The sequence below is a fragment of the Pelophylax lessonae genome (assembly GCF_965119305.1).
Source record: "Pelophylax lessonae genome assembly, chromosome: 1".
NCBI classification, from domain to species: Eukaryota; Metazoa; Chordata; class Amphibia; order Anura; family Ranidae; genus Pelophylax; species Pelophylax lessonae.
The window spans coordinates 137,479,744-137,498,710 of record NC_138768.1 but is presented as its reverse complement, the minus strand read 5'-3'; the positions used below and the strand labels follow the sequence as shown (position 1 = coordinate 137,498,710).

Sequence of the window (18,967 nt, the reverse complement as noted above, 5' to 3'; positions counted from 1 at the left end):
ACTTCAGGTGGAAGGCAGCCTGCCCGGAAGTGGAGCCCACCCAGTCCATGGTATGGTGAGTAACTGTGCCCCCCTGGCCCCTGCTGGCCTTGGGGGGATGTGGGCCCTCCCCTGGGGATAATTGGATTTGTCCCTCCCAAGAGTTCTCCCTGGTTTGCCCAGTGCCCGGTCTTTGTGTCCTTCCCTATCCCTGTCCCTGCGGGGGCTGTGTGTCTGGAGTGCTCTGGCACTCGGAGGGGGGGTGACATGGTACCTTGAGCTTGCTGGTTCCTGTTGTGGTTCCTGAGGCCTTCATGTGTCAGTCCCTAGCAGCATGGTGCGCCGCCATCTTAGGTGTGGGCAATGGAATTTTTCCCCCATAGACTTGTATGGGGCAGCCATTTTCCCTGCAGCTTCCTATCGTTTTGTATGGACATCCATCTTTGTGTGGCCTTGGTGCTATATTTGGCAGTGTATCCCTATCAGGCGACATAATTTTGTCTGTGATCATTTCCTGCTGCTGAGCCGAGGTCACTTTCTGCTTCTCTCTCCATGCTGTGGAAGATTCAGGAGGCTGTGTGTCTGAGGTGGTAAAGTATTGAGGGTCCCTGCGGGCATCTCCTTGCACTTTCTGCTATCAGTTTGGTTTAAAGAGGCTCCCTGCAGAGCCCTGCGATCGGTGGTGGATACCGCGATCGCCGTACTCAGTTTTTTGCTATTTGCACTATGGAGTCCCAAACTGGAATTTCACTCTCAGACCCACTCTGTGCAACTCCCGGGCAGTCTGGATCGCAGTCGCTGGCCACGATTTCAGCTGCCCTGGAAAGCCTGGTGACCAAAGTTGATTTAGTCATGAAAAAGGTTGATACAGTGCCTTGCAAAAGTATTTGGCCCCCTGGAACTTTGCGACCTTTTGCCACATTTCAGGCTTCAAACGTAAAGATATAAAACTGTAATTTTTTGTGAAGAATCAACAAGTGGGACACAATCATGAAGTGGAACGAAATTTATTGGATATTTAAAACTTTGTTAACAAATAAAAAACTGAAAAATTGGGCGTGCAAAATTATTCAGCCCCTTGACTTTCAGTGCAGCAAACTCTCTCCAGAAGTTCAGTGAGGATCTCTGAATGATCCAATGTTGACCTAAATGACTAATGATGATAAATAGAATCCACCTGTGTGTAATCAAGTCTCTGTATAAATGCACCTGCACTGTGATAGTCTCAGAGGTCCATTTAAAGTGCAGAGAGCATCATGAAGAACAAGGAACACACCAGGCAGGTCCGAGATACTGTTGTGGAGAAGTTTAAAGCCGGATTTGGATACAAAAAGATTTCCCAAGCTTTAAACATCCCAAGGAGCACTGTGCAAGCGATAATATTGGAATGGAAGGAGTATCAGACCACTGCAAATCTACGAAGACCTGGCCGTCCCTCTAAACTTTCAGCTCATACAAGGAGAAGACTGATCAAAGATGCAGCCAAGAGGCCCATGATCACTCTGGATGAACTGCAGAGATCTACAGCTGAGGAGGGAGACTCTGTCCATAGGACAAAAATCAGTCGTATACTGCACAAATCTGGCCTTTATGGAAGAGTGGCAAGAAGAAAGCCATTTCTTGAAGATATCCATAAAAAGTGTCGTTTAAAGTTTGCCACAAGCAACCTGGGAGACACACCAAACATGTGGAAGAAGGTGCTCTGGTCAGATGAAACCAAAATCAAACTTTTTGGCAACAATGCAAAACTTATGTTTGGCGTAAAAGCAACACAGCTCATCACCCTGAACACACCATCCCCACTGTCAAACATGGTGGTGGCAGCATCATGGTTTGGGCCTGCTTTTCTTCAGCTGGGACAGGGAAGATGGTTAAAATTGATGGGAAGATGGATGGAGCCAAATACAGGACCATTCTGGAAGAAAACCTGATGGAGTCTGCAAAAGACCTGAGACTGGGACGGAGATTTGTCTTCCAACAAGACAATGATCCAAAACATAAAGCAAAATCTACAATGGAATGGTTCACAAATAAACATATCCAGGTGTTAGAATGGCCAAGTCAAAGTCCAGACCTGAATCCAATCGAGAATATGTGGAAAGAACTGAAAACTGCTGTTCACAAACTTTTTCATCCAACCTCACTGATCTCGAGCTGTTTTGCAAGGAGGAATGGGCAAAAATTTCAGTCTCTCGATGTGCAAAACTGAAAGAGACATACCCCAAGCGACTTAAAGCTGTACTCGCAGCAAAAGGTGGCGCTACAAAGTATTAACTTAAGGGGCTGAATAATTTAGCATGCCCAATTTTTCAGTTTTTTATTTGTTAAAAATGTTTAAAATATCCAATAAATTTCGTTCCACTTCATGATTGTGTCCCACTTTTTGATTCTTCACAAAAAATTACAGTTTTATATCTTTATGTTTGAAACCTGAAATGTGGCAAAAGGTCGCAAAGTTCAAGGGGGCCGAATACTTTCGCAAGGCACTGTAGCTGTAAACGACCGCTGCCTTCTCCATCTGTGAAGGTGTCCTCTGATTCAGAGGCTGATGTGGTTGCCCCGGATGCTTCCCTTTCCTTTGGTTGAAGCCCTGATTATTTCAGTGTGAGATACTTAAAAATTGGTTGATGAGCAAACGCGGACAGGGACGCGGGTGGCTTTTGGCTTCCAGAAGTCTCCAAAAGCTGACAGGGTTTTCCCTTGTCCCAACACTTTTCACAATATTGTGAATGACCAATGGCAGCGCGTTAAGCACGTGTTAGTGGTGCCAAAACGCTTTAAACGCTGGTATTCTTTTGCTGAAAAGGTTTCCAACCTTTGGACGGTGCCACCTAAAGGGGACCATCCTGTTTCCAGATTAAACAAATATACTCTTGTGCCTTTGTAGGATTCCCCAGTTTTTACGGATCCAGTGGACAGGCGGGTGGAATCTCTTTTCCGCCATCTTCACGTGCTGGTGGGTTCCATTTTGAAACTGTTTTTTGTGTCTCGGGGCAGTTTCCCCAGACGGTGACGGAATGGATTAGGGGTTTAAAAAAGCCTTAGCTGATCTCCCTTTTCTTGGAGACAGGTTGTTTGGCGACTCATCGGATGAGTTGATCAAGGGCCTGACTGGCGGGAAGAGTACTTTTTTTCCTCAATCCTCCAAGGGTAAGACACCCTGTCCTAAGCGGGGTCCCTCCTTTTTCTGCTCATAAATGTTTTTTCCGTGCCTCCGGGGTGCAAGAAAAAGGTAAGCAGTTCAGAACTTCTGGAGGTGCTAAGAAACCCTGGGATAAGTCCAAGGCTGGTCAGTCCGGTACTGCAGACAAGTCCTCTTCAGCATGAAGAAGGGGCACTCTCATCCGTCTTAGGGGGTGGGAGGACCTCTGCGCTTCCTTCAGGAACCGTGGACTTCATTCATTCAGGACGAATGGGTTCGCAAACTGGTTTGTTTTGGGTGCAGGATCGAATAATGGTCCCGGCTGGGGGCAGGTTTTTTCAGTCAAATCTTCACTTGTCTACAGGACATTTGAAGGATCTGCGGAAGGCTGTGTGAAACTCCTGGCTCAAGGGGTGATTGTGCCAGTTCCCCAACAGGAACGCTCTCAAGGCTTTTATTCAAACCTGTGAACCGTGCCCAGAAAGGAGTGCAAGGTGCGTCCAGTCCTGGACCTCAAGACTCTGAACCGCTTTGTGCAGGTGCAGAATATCCGAATGGAGTCCATTCGGTCGGTGGTGGCATCTTTGAACCAGGGGGATTTTCTAGCTTCCATAGATCTCAAAGATGCATAGCTCCACGTCCCCATATTCGAGGGACATCAGCGATTCCTCTGCTTCACGGTGGCAGAGGAGCACTTTCAATTAGTGGTGTTACTCTTTGGTCTCGCCTCCGCTCCCAGAGTTTTTACCAAGGTCCTAGCCCCTGTGCTGGCCTTGTTGCGTCAACGAGGTATCTCCATTTTGGGGTATCTGGACGATTTCCTGTTGCGAGCAGTTTCCCATTCGAATCTCCTGGAAAACATCTCCATCACCATTCGGACCCTTCAGGACTTCGGGTTGACGATCAGTGTCACCAAATCTGCCCTGACTCCATCTGTGCGGGTCACCTTTCTGGGGCTAATCCTCGACTCTGCTCGGACGAGGGTCTTCCTTCCCTTGGACAAGCTTCAGAAGTTGCAAAGGGCGGTCCAATTGCTGATGGAGGCCAATCAGTCCCCCTTGCGGGCTTGTATGAGTCTCGACCTTCGAAACAGTCCCGTTTGCTCAGTCTCACACGAGACCGCTGCAGAGAGAGATTCTGCCACAATGGAACAGAGATCCTCGGTCATTGGACCAGAAGATTCGGTTGAGCCATCTCACGAAGTCGGTTCCCTCTTGGTGGATCCAGTCGCCTGTCCTGTGCCATGGCAAGTCCTTACTGCCGGTGTTTTGGATGGTGGTCACCACGGACACCAGCCTATCAGTATGGTGTGGAGTGCTGGGGAAGCTCTGTGCTCAGGAGACTTGGACTACGGAAGAGTCTTTCTTGCCGATCAATATTCTGGAGCTGAGAGCAATCAAACCCTGCCTGCTTCACTGGAGGAGTCGGCTACACGGCTCTCCTGTTCAGGTCCAGTCGGACAATGCCATGGCCGTGGCTTACATCAATCATCAAGGAGGTGGCCAAGATTATAGTATGGGCGGAACACGATGTTCCATCTCTTTCCGCAATCCACATCCCGGGTGTGGAGAATTGGCAAGCGTCAGGTGTTGGATCAGGGGGAGTGGTACCTGCATCCGGAGGTGTTTCATCTCCTGTGTCCGGTGGGGGACCCCCGATGTAGATCTGTTTGCGTCTCAGCTCAACAGGAAAGTTCACAGGTTTGTGGCCTGGTCTCGGATCCTCTGGCCGACGCCACAGACACTCTGGTGGCTCCTTGGAGTCGGTATCGCCTGATCTATGCCTTCCCTCCGCTTGCTCTCCTGCCAAGGTTTCTTCGCAGGGTGGCAATGGTAGGCATTCCGGTCGTTCTGGTGGCACCAGACTGGCCTCAGTGGTCTTGGTACACAGAGCTGGTAAAAATGGTCGTGAATCCTCCATGGCATCTTCCTTTGCAGGAAGATCTTCTATCTCAAGGACCGATCTTCCATTCTGCTTTATGGTCACTGGCTTTAACTGCTTGGCTGTTGAAAGCAAGGTGTTAAGGGATAGAGGCCTTTCTGATTCAATGATTCCTACCCTTTTGAAGGCCAGATCGTCGACATCTAGGAAAATCTATCATTGTACGTGGAAATTGTACATTTCTTGGTGTGAATCGCTGCAGCTGCACCCTCGCTTGTTTTCTATAGTTAGGGTTTTGGCCTTTTTACAAAAAGGGGTTGGGCAGCGCTTGGCGTTGGGTACTATCAAGGGCCAGGTTTCGGCCTTGGCTATTTACTTCCAATGTCCGTTGGCTACTCATACTTTGATTCTCACCTTCGTTCAGGGGGTGCGTCATCTGCCCCCCCCCCCCCCCCCAAGGAGATCCCCATTACCGCAGTGGGATCTTAGTCTGGTTTTGTCGGTTCTTCAAAAGCCTCCTTTTGATAGTATTTGGGAGATTTCTCTGCTTTCTTTGTCGCAGAATGTTGCCTTCCTAGTGGCTATCACTTCTGCCCGCAGAGTTCTTTCTTCCTAAGGTGGTGTTGGATTTTCACCTAAATGTCCTAAGCCTAAACATCACAAGGAAGTTGCTTTGCACTCTTTGGATGTGGTTCGGGCGATAAGGGTTTATCTAATGGTTACTGAGTCCTTCAGGAAGTCGGACGGTCCTCACAAAGGTTTTGCTGCGTCCGCTGCGACCATTTTGAGATGGATCAGGCAGACGGTTGTTCAGGCTTATCCAATCAAGGGTCAGGTTCCTCCTTTCCCTCTGAAGGTGCATTCTACTATAGCGCTGAGTGCCTCTTGGGCTTTCCGCCGTCAGGCCTCTGTTGTACAAGTTTCTAAGGCAGCGACTTGATCGTCTGTGCACACCTTTACCAAATTTTACAAAGTGGATTTGGTGGCTTCTTCGGATGCCTCTTTTGGCCGCAAGGTTTTGCAGACTGCTGTTTCATAAGAGAATGTTTGTTTGTACTTCTCTTCAGGGTCTTTTATCAGGGTGAGCTCCTGTTTGGTTGAGCTCCATGTTGCCCGGTTGGCTACATTTAGCCTTTTGGAATTGACGTTACTGTCTGGTTGCGTTTTCCCACCCCTCATGCCTAATACTGCTCTGGGATGTCCCACTCAGCTCATGGAGATGAGGCTGCGTCTGTCGATGGACAACAGAGAAAATGCAATTTTTGTAAGATCAGAGAAAAAGATTTTACGGGAAGATGTCCATCGACAGATGCAGCGCCCGCCCCTCTGATTGGGGTTGGTTCTGTTGTCTTCACTGCTTTTAAACTAAACTGATATGCTGGGTTGTGCAGTGGGGGTTTATGCCTGGAAGGACAGCCTCCTCGGCGTGTGTATTCCAATTTCCCTGCCTAGACTACTCCTGATGAGAGGAGCATAAACCCACTCAGCTCATGGGGATGAGCCTGCGTTTATCGATGGACATCAGAGAAAAAGATTTTACGGTAAGATCTTACAAAAATCTTATTATCTTCCTTCCACTTCACAATTTTTTTTTTTAACCACTTACCGCAAACTGACGTATATATACGTTGGGTAACTTTGCGGGGTTATACCGGGATGATGCCTCTAGCTAGAGGCATCATCCCGGTACCATGGTTTAGTGCCAACGGTCGCCTTTCCGTCGGTAACGACAGATGTGGCTCGGGAGCCGCTCGATCGTTACCCGGATGAGCGGGAGGGGACATCCCCCCCCCCCCACCACCTTCCGTGACTTTTAACGGGGCTCCCGTCCCACCGGGAGCCCCGGGCACCCAGCCGGCACGTCCGCCGGCTGGATGGAGTCCCGATCAAAGCCGGAAACGGCTTTGATCGGGTCTGCGATGACGTAACCCGGAGGCGGCGTCCATGACGTCACTTCTGGGTTACTGTGCTGCAAAAGGCGGCAAATTTAAAAAACGGCTGTATGCAAAAACGCCGTTTTCGGCGTTTTGCATACATGGAAGTGTAGTGGAGGAGTCGAGGGTTTTTTAGACCCTCGATCCCTCCATAAAGAGTACCTGTCACTGCATATTGGTGTCACAAGGGATGTTTATATTGCTTGTGACAGCAATAAAAGTGATCAGATTTTTTTTTTTTTTAAACTGTAATAAAGTTAAAAAAAAATAAAATGGGAAAAAAAAATAATAATTTTAACCGCCGCCGTCACCTTTAGCTCGCGCACACAAAATAACGTATACGGAAGTCGAGCCGCGAATTAAATCGCTGTTCAAACCACACATGTGAGGTATCGCCGCGATCGCCAGAGCGTGAGCAATAATTAAAAAAAAAGAGCTACACTCGAACTCTAAACTGGTAACCGTTAAAAAAATTTAAAGCATCGCCTATTGAGATTTCTATTGACCGTAGTTTGTCGCCATTCCACGGGTGCGCGCTATTTTAAACCGTAACATGTTGGGTATCTATTTACTCGGCGTGACATCATCTTTGACAATATACAAAAAAAATGGGCTAACTTTAATTTTTAGTATTTTTTAAATGCAGTGAAATGTGATTTTTCTAAAATTTTCCAAAAAAATGGCGTTTTAAAGACCAAAAAATATTGCAATGACTGCCATTTTATTCTCCAGAGTCTTTGCTAAAAAAATATATATAATGTTTGGGGGTTTTAAGTAGCTTTCTAGGAAAAAATACTGGTTTTAACTTGTAAACAAAAAGTGTCCGAAATAGGGCTGGGGCTTAAGTGGTTAATTTATTTATTGTTTTCAAAAAGAAGAGAACAAACAAGTACATTTAATACAATAAAAACTTCAAATTCCAGTGATATAACTTCTCCCTTCCGTTATTTTCCCTCTATTGACCCCCCCCCCTTTTCTATACTAATTATCTTCCTCTTTCTCCCCCCCCCCCCCCCCCCCCCACATTTAGTGTATTCTCTCGTTGTTTTAAACTCTCTCCAATTTTTCCATATATCACCCCATTTCTCTGTATCGTCTTCTTCCCAATCTCTCAAGTATTCCAATGTTCTTATTCTCTCAACTCTTTGTACCCAGTCTCCCATGGTTGGGGCCTCTTCCTTTTGCCAAAATAACGGGATTAATCCTTTTGCTGCATTCATCAGATGGGGTATTAATGTTGTTTTATATTGCCTAACGGAATTTTTAATACCGTGACATAGGCAATACCAGGGACCTCCTGGGATCTCTATTTTCGTAATTATTTTGATAAGGTCCAATATTTCCTTCCAACACTTTTTAATTTTTGGGCAGTCCCGCCATTGTGCCTTCTTCTAAACAACCCCTCCAGCAGTTTTTTCTTTTTCTTTTTGATAATTATGAGCTTTGTCGGAGGTAACGTACCATCTTGCAATGCATTTGTAATTCATTTCAGCTGTGTTTATATCAACTGTGGAGCTGTGAATTAATTTTAAATTTTTTCCCAAGTGAAAATCTCTATTTCGTGTGCCCAATTCCCTCTCCCATTTGTCGATGAATGGCGGTACCGCCGGTCCCGTCAAGTCCACCAGGATTTTATATATATTTGATATTTTATTATCATGTTTCTCAGAGGAGCTGATCCTCTCAAAAGGGAGCAAATCTTCTCCCCTCCTCAGCGGTTTTGGCAGGGAAGTCACAAAGTGCCACAACTGGCAATACCGCCACTCATCGAGTCTCCAATCTTTCCTTTTTTGTTTGAATTCCTCATATGTGTATGTTTGATCATTATCCATAATGTCTCTCAAACGTGCATCCTCGTCTCCTATCCATTTTCCTCCAATTTTTTCTTGTTCTGGTGGAAAATAATTAGTATCTTTTAGAGGAATTAACGGTGAATTATATTGCCATTTATTTCTTTTGTGGGTTAAATCCCAGATTTTAAGTGCTTGAATTGTGATCGGGTGTGTATTAAAATTAAAATTTCTGTATTGTGCAGGTATCCATATGATTTTTTCCTAAGTGAGTGTGACTCATTGTGCATTCTATTTTTACCCAGTTTTTTTCACTCCCCCCCCCCCCCCCATTCCATCACGCGTGAGAGAATAGTTGCATCATAATATTTTTTTAAAGTCTGGTACTGCTAAGCCCCCTTGATTTATTCCCATGTTGTATTCTGGGTTTACATCTTTTCCAGATAAATCTAGTTATAAAGATTTCAAAGTTCTGAAGTAAATCTGAGGGATCGAAATAGGTAACATTTGAAATTTATAGATTATTTTTGGTAGAATAGCCATTTTTATTATATTTATTCTCCCCATCCATGACAGCGGCCTATGTGATATCCTGTTAAGCTCTTTTTTATTTCACTTAATAGCGGGAGATAATTTTCTTTATACAATTCTTCGAATTTTTTTGTTAGAATGATTCCTAAATATTTAAATCCTAGTTTTTTCCAGGTAAAGGGGAATTCCAATTTTTCTTCTTCTTGTTTTTTTACATTGATGTTTAATCTCTGACTTAGTAGGGTTAATTTTTAGGTTAGATAGTTTTCCATATTTTTTTCAAGCTTTCTAATACATTTGGTAGGGTTATCCTCGGTCTGGTGATGTACAGTAACAGATCATCCACAAATGCGGCAATCTTATGCTCCACACCACCCACCTCTATTCCTTTCACATCTGGGTTCTCCCTTATTGTCGCTAATAAGGGTTCTAATGAAAGTACAAACAGTAGCGGGGACAACGGGCATCCCTGCCTTGTTCCGTTAGACATCCCAAATGGCTCAGAATTGGCCCCATTGACTTTCACCCTGGCAGTGGGCTGGCCATAGAGTGTTTTTATCCATGCCATCATTTTTCTTCCAATTCCCAGTTACTCCAGGGTTCCCATCATAAAATCCCAGCTGACCCTGTCGAATGCTTTCTCAGCATCTATTGACAGGATCAGCCCTTGGGGTCCACTCTTAGCCATCAACAGAATTGTTCTTACACCGTTATCAATGACCCTGTCTCCCGGGTATAAATCCTGTTTGATCTCTATGGACCCATTCTTCAATCAAGTTTTTCATTCTAGTTGCCAACACTTTTGCGAAAAGTTTTGTATCAATATTTAAAAGCAAGATGGGTCTATAGCTTGAGCATACGGTCGCATCTTTCCCTTCTTTCAGGATTACCGTAATTGATGCTAAGAGACCGTCCTTACTCATTCCATATTCTTGCCCTAAGCCATTAAAGTCATCTTTTAATTTAGGTATTAACAAGTCCTTATGTCTTTTATAATAGCTTACCGTGAACCCATCTGGCCTGGGACTATTCCCTGAGGGTGTAGTTTTAAGGGCTATACTTATCTCTTCTTCTGTGATTTGGGCTTCTAGTTGGTCTATTTTATCTTGTTGTATTTTAGGTAATTTCGCCTCTTTCAGATATTGTTTAGTTTTTTCCATTTTAGTTGGGTCCCTCTCTCCTCCTGTTTCTTTGATATTATAAAGTTTACCGTAGTACTCCTGAAATACTTTTGCTATATCGGCCGTTGAATATACCGTTTCCCCCTTAGTGTCTTTCATTTTCTCTATATAATTTATCGCTTTCTTTTTTTTAATAATTTTCGCAAGTTTCTTCCCGATCTTGTTATTTTCTTGATAGTTTTCTTTAGTTACTTTCCTGGTCTCCTGTCTAATCTCTTGTTCTATTAATTCTTTTAGTTCTTCTCTTTTTATAATTAACTGGTGTTGGATCTCAACCGACTGAATATTTTTATGGCTTTGTTCCAAATCATAAATATCTTTTATCAGTTTTTCTTTATGTTCTATTCTCTCTTTTTTCCTTAATGACCCTTTAGAAATTAATATCCCCCTCATGTATGCTTTTTGCGCCTCCCATAGTATATTTTTTGAAGTTTCTTCATTTTCATTAATATGGAAATATAATTCAAATTCTTTCCTTATTTCTTCCCCCCATTTTTTTTTCCCTGAGCAGTTCCTCATTCATTCTCCAAGTATTTGTTTTAAATGGCCCCCCCTAATATTTTAGGCTTTATCTTAACATGTGCGTGATCCCACCAGGTTTTAATCCCTATTTTAGCCTCTGTCACTAATTCTATCCCTCTATGGTCTATCATGATGTAATCAATCCTTGAGTGTATTTTGTGTACAGAGGAGTAGAACGTATAATCTTGTTCTTTCGGATGGAGCACCCTCCAAATGTCCAGTAATTGGCATTGGAATAGCTTCTTTTTGATCGCTTTCAAATGTATTGCTCTACTCCTCTGTACAGCCGACGTACAGTCAATCTCTGGGTCAAGACAAAAATTAAAATCGCCCGCTAATATCACTCTCCCTTTTCTAAACTCTATTAGCTTATCTAAAATTTTCCCAAGGTATCCCATAGGTTTGTCATTAGGGCAATACACGTTTACCAAAGTCACATCCTTAGGTTGAAGTTTCCCTTTTAAGAAAAGGAATCTTCCCTCGTGGTCTACCATCCTTTCTTCCAAAACAAAATGGATTCCTATGGCGAACCCAATGGCCACCCCTTTTGATTTTTTTGTTGTAGAGTGAGAATAGTACCATGTGGGATGATCCTTTGAATATAATCTAATATTAGAGGAATGTAGGATGTGGGTTTCCTGTAGGAAAACCACATCCGCTTCCATATTTTTAATCTCTTTCAGGATTTTCTGTCTCTTCTCGGGGGAATTCAGACCCCTTATGTTATACGTAAATAATCTCTATCATTATTTATGATTAAAAAGAGGCATTTCATTCTTCCCCGGAGAACAGAGGAAGATCCCTTCTGCCCAAAAAGAGAAAAGAAAGAAAAAAAAAACAGGAGAGGAGTGAATACATTAAATTACAAATTGCTCTTCCCATCAAACATATCTCGAATAGTAATGGAGTGGATACATTATACTGTACTTTACCCTTCCTTTCCCCCCTCCCTCACCCCCCCCCCCCCTGCCTCGCCCATCCCCCCTCCATTCTCCATCCTCCCTTCTCCCTTCTCCCTCTCCCATCCTTTCCCTCTCTCATCACTTCCACCCTCCGCCCCAACTCCCCAACCCTCCGTTTTTCCTTCTATCTCTGTTTTCTTGGTCTTCTAATTTATAGAGTAGGTCTCTTTGTGCAGTCTGTGCTCTCTTCATTTCAGCTTTAAGTATTTTTAATTCTTTTCCTTGATATTCCATTTTCTCCTCTACTTCTTCTACTCTTCTTAACATATGCCCTAGGTCACCATGTAATATTATCATTTCTTTTTTAATGGATTGTTCCAAATTTGAGAACATTTCCTTCATTTCTTCTCTTGTAGGCAGTTGACTTTGGTTCCTTTGAATCTCTCCTCCACTAGGATCAGAATTTTTGTCAGTGTGTCCCTTATCCATCTGGACCTTATCTTTTGGTTACTCCAAATTACTTTCCTCATTTATTTCTATTTTTTTCTGGTTACAGGTTTTTTTATTACTTTCATTATTCTGTTTTGATTTTGTTGATGTTTGCTTCTCACTACTTTCTACTGTGTTTTCAGTGGTCATGTATTTTTTTTTTAAAAGGTGTTTATTTAAATTTTTGCATAACAGTAACAAAAAGAAAACACAAGGGCAACATCGCCCATAAAACAAGTGTAAGGCAAGCATGTAAATTACACAAGGGTATCAGAAGACATCTTAACCTAACACCACAGGAGGGGGGAAGGGGGGGAATAGAGAGGGACCAACCGGCCCAAATCAAGGGGGGGGGGGGGGAAGGGGAAAAAATGGGATGCGTACCACAAAGAGCCAGGAGGACCAAGCAACTGCGAGGCTACACTCCCAACCGGTTGTCACAGAGATGGGGGGGGGGGGGAGGGAGCAAAAAAAAAAAAAAACCCACACCAACAAGACTAACCACACCATACACACCCACACAACCTCAATCACACACCGTCCCCTACCTCCAGGTACCCACCCCCCAAAAAGGGGGGGGTATAGAACATACATCTCATGTAATAAGACAATTATAAACCGCATAACATCCGGGGCTACTCAGATTCAGTCAACAGGTCATGTATTTTTTAATAGAAGCTGGGCTTGCGCTTAATTTGGGTAATTTTTCACCGCCATCTTTTTTTGATTTTTTCATTTTCTCTTACTTTTTTCTAGTTCGTCTGAGTTTGAATAGGGATGTATATATTTCAGATCTCAGTTTTTTATTTATAAGCTCGGCTCACTATGCTCCCCACTATTGCCGGTACTTTATGCCCGCAGACCCTGAGGGTTGTAATCACTCCTTCAAGCCTTCCTGGTAGGAATTTGAGTATTATGTAGTATCCTCAGCTCTGGGTCCAATTTTCATATCTATATTCATTGAGAATATTCAGTATTACACTCAGGTATTATATATATGATTAGTCCCAAAGTCATTTGCCAAAAACAGCTCTTTTGAGCTTTTTAAGCACTCCTGTTATCACTCTATATCATTTCCGCCCTAGGACCTTCCACTCCACAATTATGTGCCACTTTGTGTTGGTCTATCACATAAAATCCCAATAAAATACATTTACTGTATTTTCTGGCGCATAAGACTACTTTTGAACCTCAAAATAATCCCCCAAAAATGGGAGGTCGTCTTATACGCCGAGTATAATATCTCCAAGGTAACCTAAGTATAAGTATTACCGGTAGATCATGTAATAGGGGGGTCGTCTTATACGCCGGAAAATACGGTACTTTTTTTGGTTGTATAATAACAAAATGTGGAAAAATTCAAGGGGTATGAATACTTTAAGGCACTGTACCTGCTATACCATGTATCCCCTTTCTCTTTGTATTGCTTCTGTTATGTGACAACTGTTGTCCCTTTCAGTACCTCTGCTTTCCTAATAAAAATTGACCACACTAAGCATGAGAGAGCACAGTGTGGTCATTCTTTGTTCACTGTTCGGGGAATTCAGCCTGCTCTCTTCCAATGATCAGACTTGTGCTGAGACACCCCACAGAGCCATTCACTGGAAGGGACAGTGTTCTGCTGTTTCTCCTCCCTAGGCTCTCTGAGCACCTTGTGCAGCTGAGAACAGAAGGTATGTGATCACTTAATATCTTTTCTTCCCTTTTTTATAATGCTTTTTTTTATATGTATACATAAATGTTTTGCCTTTCACTTCTATTTTCAACTGAATGGGTTGTTTTACCAGATGATGGTTCACATATACTTTAACCTTTTAAAATATAGTAATCATTGATTCACTTTACAAGACCACTGTACTATTTGGTGTTTTCTTTTCTTTTGTTGTGAATACATGGCTCTTTCTGATTACTAAATGCCTGCGGAATTCTGTATCTTTCAATTTTTCTCTTTATTGGATAACCAAAGGCATTTGATTTTTCTAAATGCTGATTGCTCTTTTCTCTTGTATTATTAGGCGATGGTGTTATATTTTAATATAACTGTAATTGATCAAAAGTTTTTCTTAACTGATGCACACATACCAAAGAAAATCATTTTTACTCTTCAAGTGATTCTGAGCCTGATGATGATGGGCCTAAAAAATTTCATGTTGAGATCAAACCTGTGCAGCCCAATAATGGCTCCCATCATACTATGGCCTCCTTAGATGAACTGAAGGTTTCTATTGGAAATATATCCCTTTCACCAGCACCTTCTGTGAGTATTTGTGTGACCTTTGTTCTAAATCATGTATAAAGTTCAACTTTTGTGCAACTTGCTGATAGTAATCAACATGATAATAGCCACAAGACGAATGAAAAAAGTTACGGAGCCAAGTATATTTCATTGCTGATGTTGCAGATGCTATTTGAGCAGTTTGTATATATTTAAAGTATCTTTCAGATATCCTTCTGAGTAATTGTGATAGGGCTCTGTCATATGGGTGGAGTTTAGTCAATCCCTCAATATCCGGTTTGTGAAAATGTACTGAATCCTGAAGTGATTGTGAAGTCTAGTTTTTTTTTTTCCTATAAAAATAATAAACCTGTCATACTTGCATGCACTGTTGCAGTGGTTTTGTACAGAGCGGTCAAGATCCTCCTCTTCTCGTGTCCCTCTTCTGTGATCCTGGCCCTTCCCTCCTTTTCAGTGCCCCCACAGCAAGCAGCTTGCTATGGGGGCACCCGAGCTAAGTCACAGCTCCCCGTGTCCATTCAGACACAGCCCTGGCTCCGCCTCATCTCTCTCCTGATTGGCTAGCTGACTTTGATTGACAGCAGCAGGAGCCAATTGCGCCACTGCTGTGTCTCAGCCAATCAGGAAGGAAAATCTCAGATGGCTGAGACACTCGTTGACCTCACTGGACAGAGAGGGACCTCAGGCTGGGGAGGCTGTTGCACACAGAAGGCTTTTTATCTCAATGCATAGAATGCATTAAGATAAAAAACCTTCTTCGTCATCGGTGGGGTTCTCTGATTCAGAGGCTGATTTGGTTGCCACGGACGCCCCCCCCCCCCTCCTTGAGGGATCACTGTCCTCGCAATCGGATGGTGAAGAGTACCTGTCCTCTTCAGCTGCAGCGCGGGAACGCGCTTTGGTGGAAGCCTTGATTGTTTTAGTAAGGGAAACTTTAAAAATGGCAGATGAGCCCACACCAGCAGGGACATGGGTGTCCTTTGGCTCCTGCAAAACCCCAAAAATTTGGCAAGGATTTCCCTTGTCCCAAGAATTTTAATGATGTTGTTAATGAACAGTGGCGGCGCATCAAGCACGTGCTAGTAGTGCCTAAGCGCTTTAAATGCCGATATCCCTTTGCTGAGACGGATTCTAACCTTCGGACGGTACCGCCTAAGGTGGATCATCCTGCATCCAGGTTAAACAAATCTACCATAGTGCCTGTGGAAGATTTCCCTGTGTTTACAGACCCGGTGGACAGGCGGGTGGAATCCCTTTCCTGCCACCTTCATGTGTTGGCGGGTTCAATCCTGAAACCGATTTTTGTGTCTGTTTTGGTATCAGACGTTTACGGAATTGGTAAAGGTTTTTAAGGGGAACCTAGATGCTGACTTAAGCTGGCCATACACTATACAATTTTCTTATTCAATTTCCTTTAGATTTACCTTAAACTATGTAGTGCAAGGGCCTGCCAGATTGCATACACATTGAAAGTGTTTAGGTTTGACCCTATATCACATGGTTTTGGTAAATCTAAAGCAAAGTTGAACGAAAATTGTATAGTGTATGGCCAGCCTTAGTTTCCCCGGAGCTGATGGAACCTATTGACCAGATGGCCCAGGCCCTGGTGTTCCTGTATGCTGCATCCTTGGATGCAGCTCCCCTGGTGGCCAGAGTGTCGGCTGTGGGGGAATGCCAAAAGACGCATGGTGTGGCTGAAGAGCTGGTCGGCAGATCAGGCTTCCAAGAAGGCCTTGGAGTACTCTTCTTCCTCAATCCTGCAAAGGTAAGGCAACCCGTAGTAAACGTGGGGCCTTCTTTCACCGCTCATAGACGTTTTTTTAGTGCCTCGGGCGCAAGAAAAAGGTAAGCCGTTAAGGGCTTCTGGAGGGGCTAAAAAGCCATGGTCAGGCAAGACCAGCCAGTCCAGTTCTGCGGACAAGTTTTCTTCAGCATTAAGGGGCGCCCTCACCCATTTCTGGGGTGGGGGGACATCTGCTCTTCTTTCAGGAACCCTGGACTTCCTTCATTCAAGACAAATGGCTTCACTAAATGATTTGTTCCGGGTATAAGAACAAATTTAGGTCCCGGCCAGCGGACAGGTTCTTTCAGTCAAATCTACGCCTGTCTCTTGATCGTTTGAAGGATCCCTGGGACGCAGTGCAGGATCTCCTTGCTCAAGGAGTGATTGTGCCATTTTCTCCACAGGAACGCTTCCAAGGTTTCTATTCAAACCTGTTCACGGTGCCCAGGAAAGAGGGCAGGGTGCGTCCAATCTTGGACCGCTTTGTGGTGGCAGAGGAGCATTTTCAATTTTTGGCGTTACCCTTTTGTCTCGCCTCTGCTCCCAGAGTCTTTACCACGGTACTGGCCCCGGTATTGGCCTTGTTGCGCCAAAAAGGGATTGCGATCCTGGGATATCTGGACAATCTCCTATTGAGAGCCGACTCTCACTCGGCTCTGTTGGGCAACCTGTCAATTACAGTTCAGACCCTTCAGCAATTCGGGTGGACTATCAATTTAAAAAGTCTGCTCTGATGCCTTCAGTGAGGTTGGATTATCTGGGGCCGACTCTAGATTCGGCCTTAGCGAGGGTCTTTCTTCCCTTGGAAAAACTTCAGAAGTTGCAGGGAGCGATCCGGTTGCTGTTGGAAACCAATCTGTCCTCACTCTGGACTTTCATGAGAGCCCTGGGTCTGATGGTATCAACCTTCGAGGCGGTTCCGTTTGCTCAGTCTCACTCGAGACCTCTGCAAAAAGAGATTCTTGCCAAATGGAACAGGGATCCACAGTCTTTAGGCAAAATTATACGCTTGAACCAACTCACGAGGTCTGGTCTATCCTGGTGGATCCAGTCGCCAGCATTGTATCAGGGCAAGTCCTTCCTACCACTGTTTTGGACAGTGGTCACCACAGACGCCAGCCTGTCAGGCTGGGGTGGAGTGCTGGGGAAGCTCTGTGCCCAGGGGACCTGGTAACAAAGGAATCTTCCTTACCGATCAATATTCTAGTGCTCAGAGCATTCACCCTTTGCCTCATCCACTGGACAAATCAGCTACGCAATTCTCCGGATCGGATCCAATCGGACAATGCCACGGCTGTGGCTTACATCAATCAAGGGGGCACCAATAGTGTCCAGCGTTTGGCCTTGGGCACTATTAAGGGCCAAGTGTCGGCCTTGGCTATTTACTTCCAACGTCCGTTGGCTGCTAATGACTTGATTCACATTTTTATTCAGGGGGTGGGTCATCTGGCTCCCACGAGTAGATCCCCGTTGCCTCCGTGGGATCTCAATCTGGTTTTGTCTGTTCTTCAAAAGCCTCCATTTGAGAACATTAGGGAGATTTCTCTGCTTTCTTTATCCTAGAAAGTTGTTTTTCTGGTGGCAATTACTTCTGCCCGCAGAGTGTCTGAATTGGCGGCGCTGTCCTGTCGTTCGCCCGATTTGTTGGTCCACAGGTACTCCGACCTAATCCGTCTTTTCTCCCTAAGGTGGTGTATGATTTCCATCTAAATGAAGACATTGTGTTGCCTTCACTCTGTCCTAAACCTAAGAATCCCAAGGAAATTGCTTTGCACTCTCTGGATGTGGTTCGGGCGATCAGGGTTTACCTGACGGTCACTGAATTTAAAGAAATCAGGTGCTCTTTTTGTCCTTACTGAGGGATCTCGTAAAGACCTCCCTTGGCTGCGTCTGCTGCGACTATATCCAGGTGGAATAGGCAGACAGTTGTTCAGGCTTATTCGTTGAAGGGTCAGATTCCTCCTTTGTCTTTGAAGGCGCATTCTACTAGAGTGCTGAGTGCCTCTTGGGCTTTTCGCCATCAGGCCTCAGTAGTGCAAGTTTGTAAGACGGCGACTTGGTCGTCTGTGCACACATTTCCAAAATTCTACAAGGTAGATTTGTTGGCATCTTCGAATGAATCCTTTGGCCGCAAGGTTTTGCATGCTGCTGTTTAAAAGAGACTCGTTTGTTTCTCTTTACGGGGTTTTTTTCTTTCATGGTGAGCTCCTGTTGTTCCTGGTTGAGCTTCATTTTACCCAGTTGGCTAAGTTTAGCCTTTGGAGTTTAAGTTAACTATTTGGTTTGCTTTCTTCCCAACCATCATGCCTACACTGCTGTGAGACGTTCCAATGGTATAAGAAGCATAATAGCTGCGTCTGTCAATGGACGATAGAGAAAACTGGATTTTTGTAAGAACTTACTATAAAATCCTTTTCTCTGAAGTCCATTGACAGGCACAGACCCCGCCCCTCTCATATAGGGATGGTTTGTGTCTTTTTCTCACTGCTTGCAATGAAACTGGTATGCTGGAGCACGGTGTGTGGGGTTATGCCTATAGGGACAGCCCCCGTAGGCGTGGTAAACTGTTTTTTTCCTGTCTAGTACTACTCCTGTAG

General features: G+C 44.3%; 1 protein-coding gene across 1 annotated transcript in view; it reads left to right on the top strand.

Annotated features, from left to right (window-relative positions):
- FCHO2 (FCH and mu domain containing endocytic adaptor 2) overlaps positions 1-18,967 on the top strand; it is a 316,629-nt gene that overhangs the window by 206,740 nt on the left and 90,922 nt on the right. Inside the window, exon 13 of the mRNA XM_082267434.1 lies at positions 14,430-14,620. Within this exon, the coding sequence (XP_082123560.1) occupies positions 14,430-14,620 (191 nt within the window). The remainder of the gene's footprint in view (positions 1-14,429; positions 14,621-18,967) is intronic.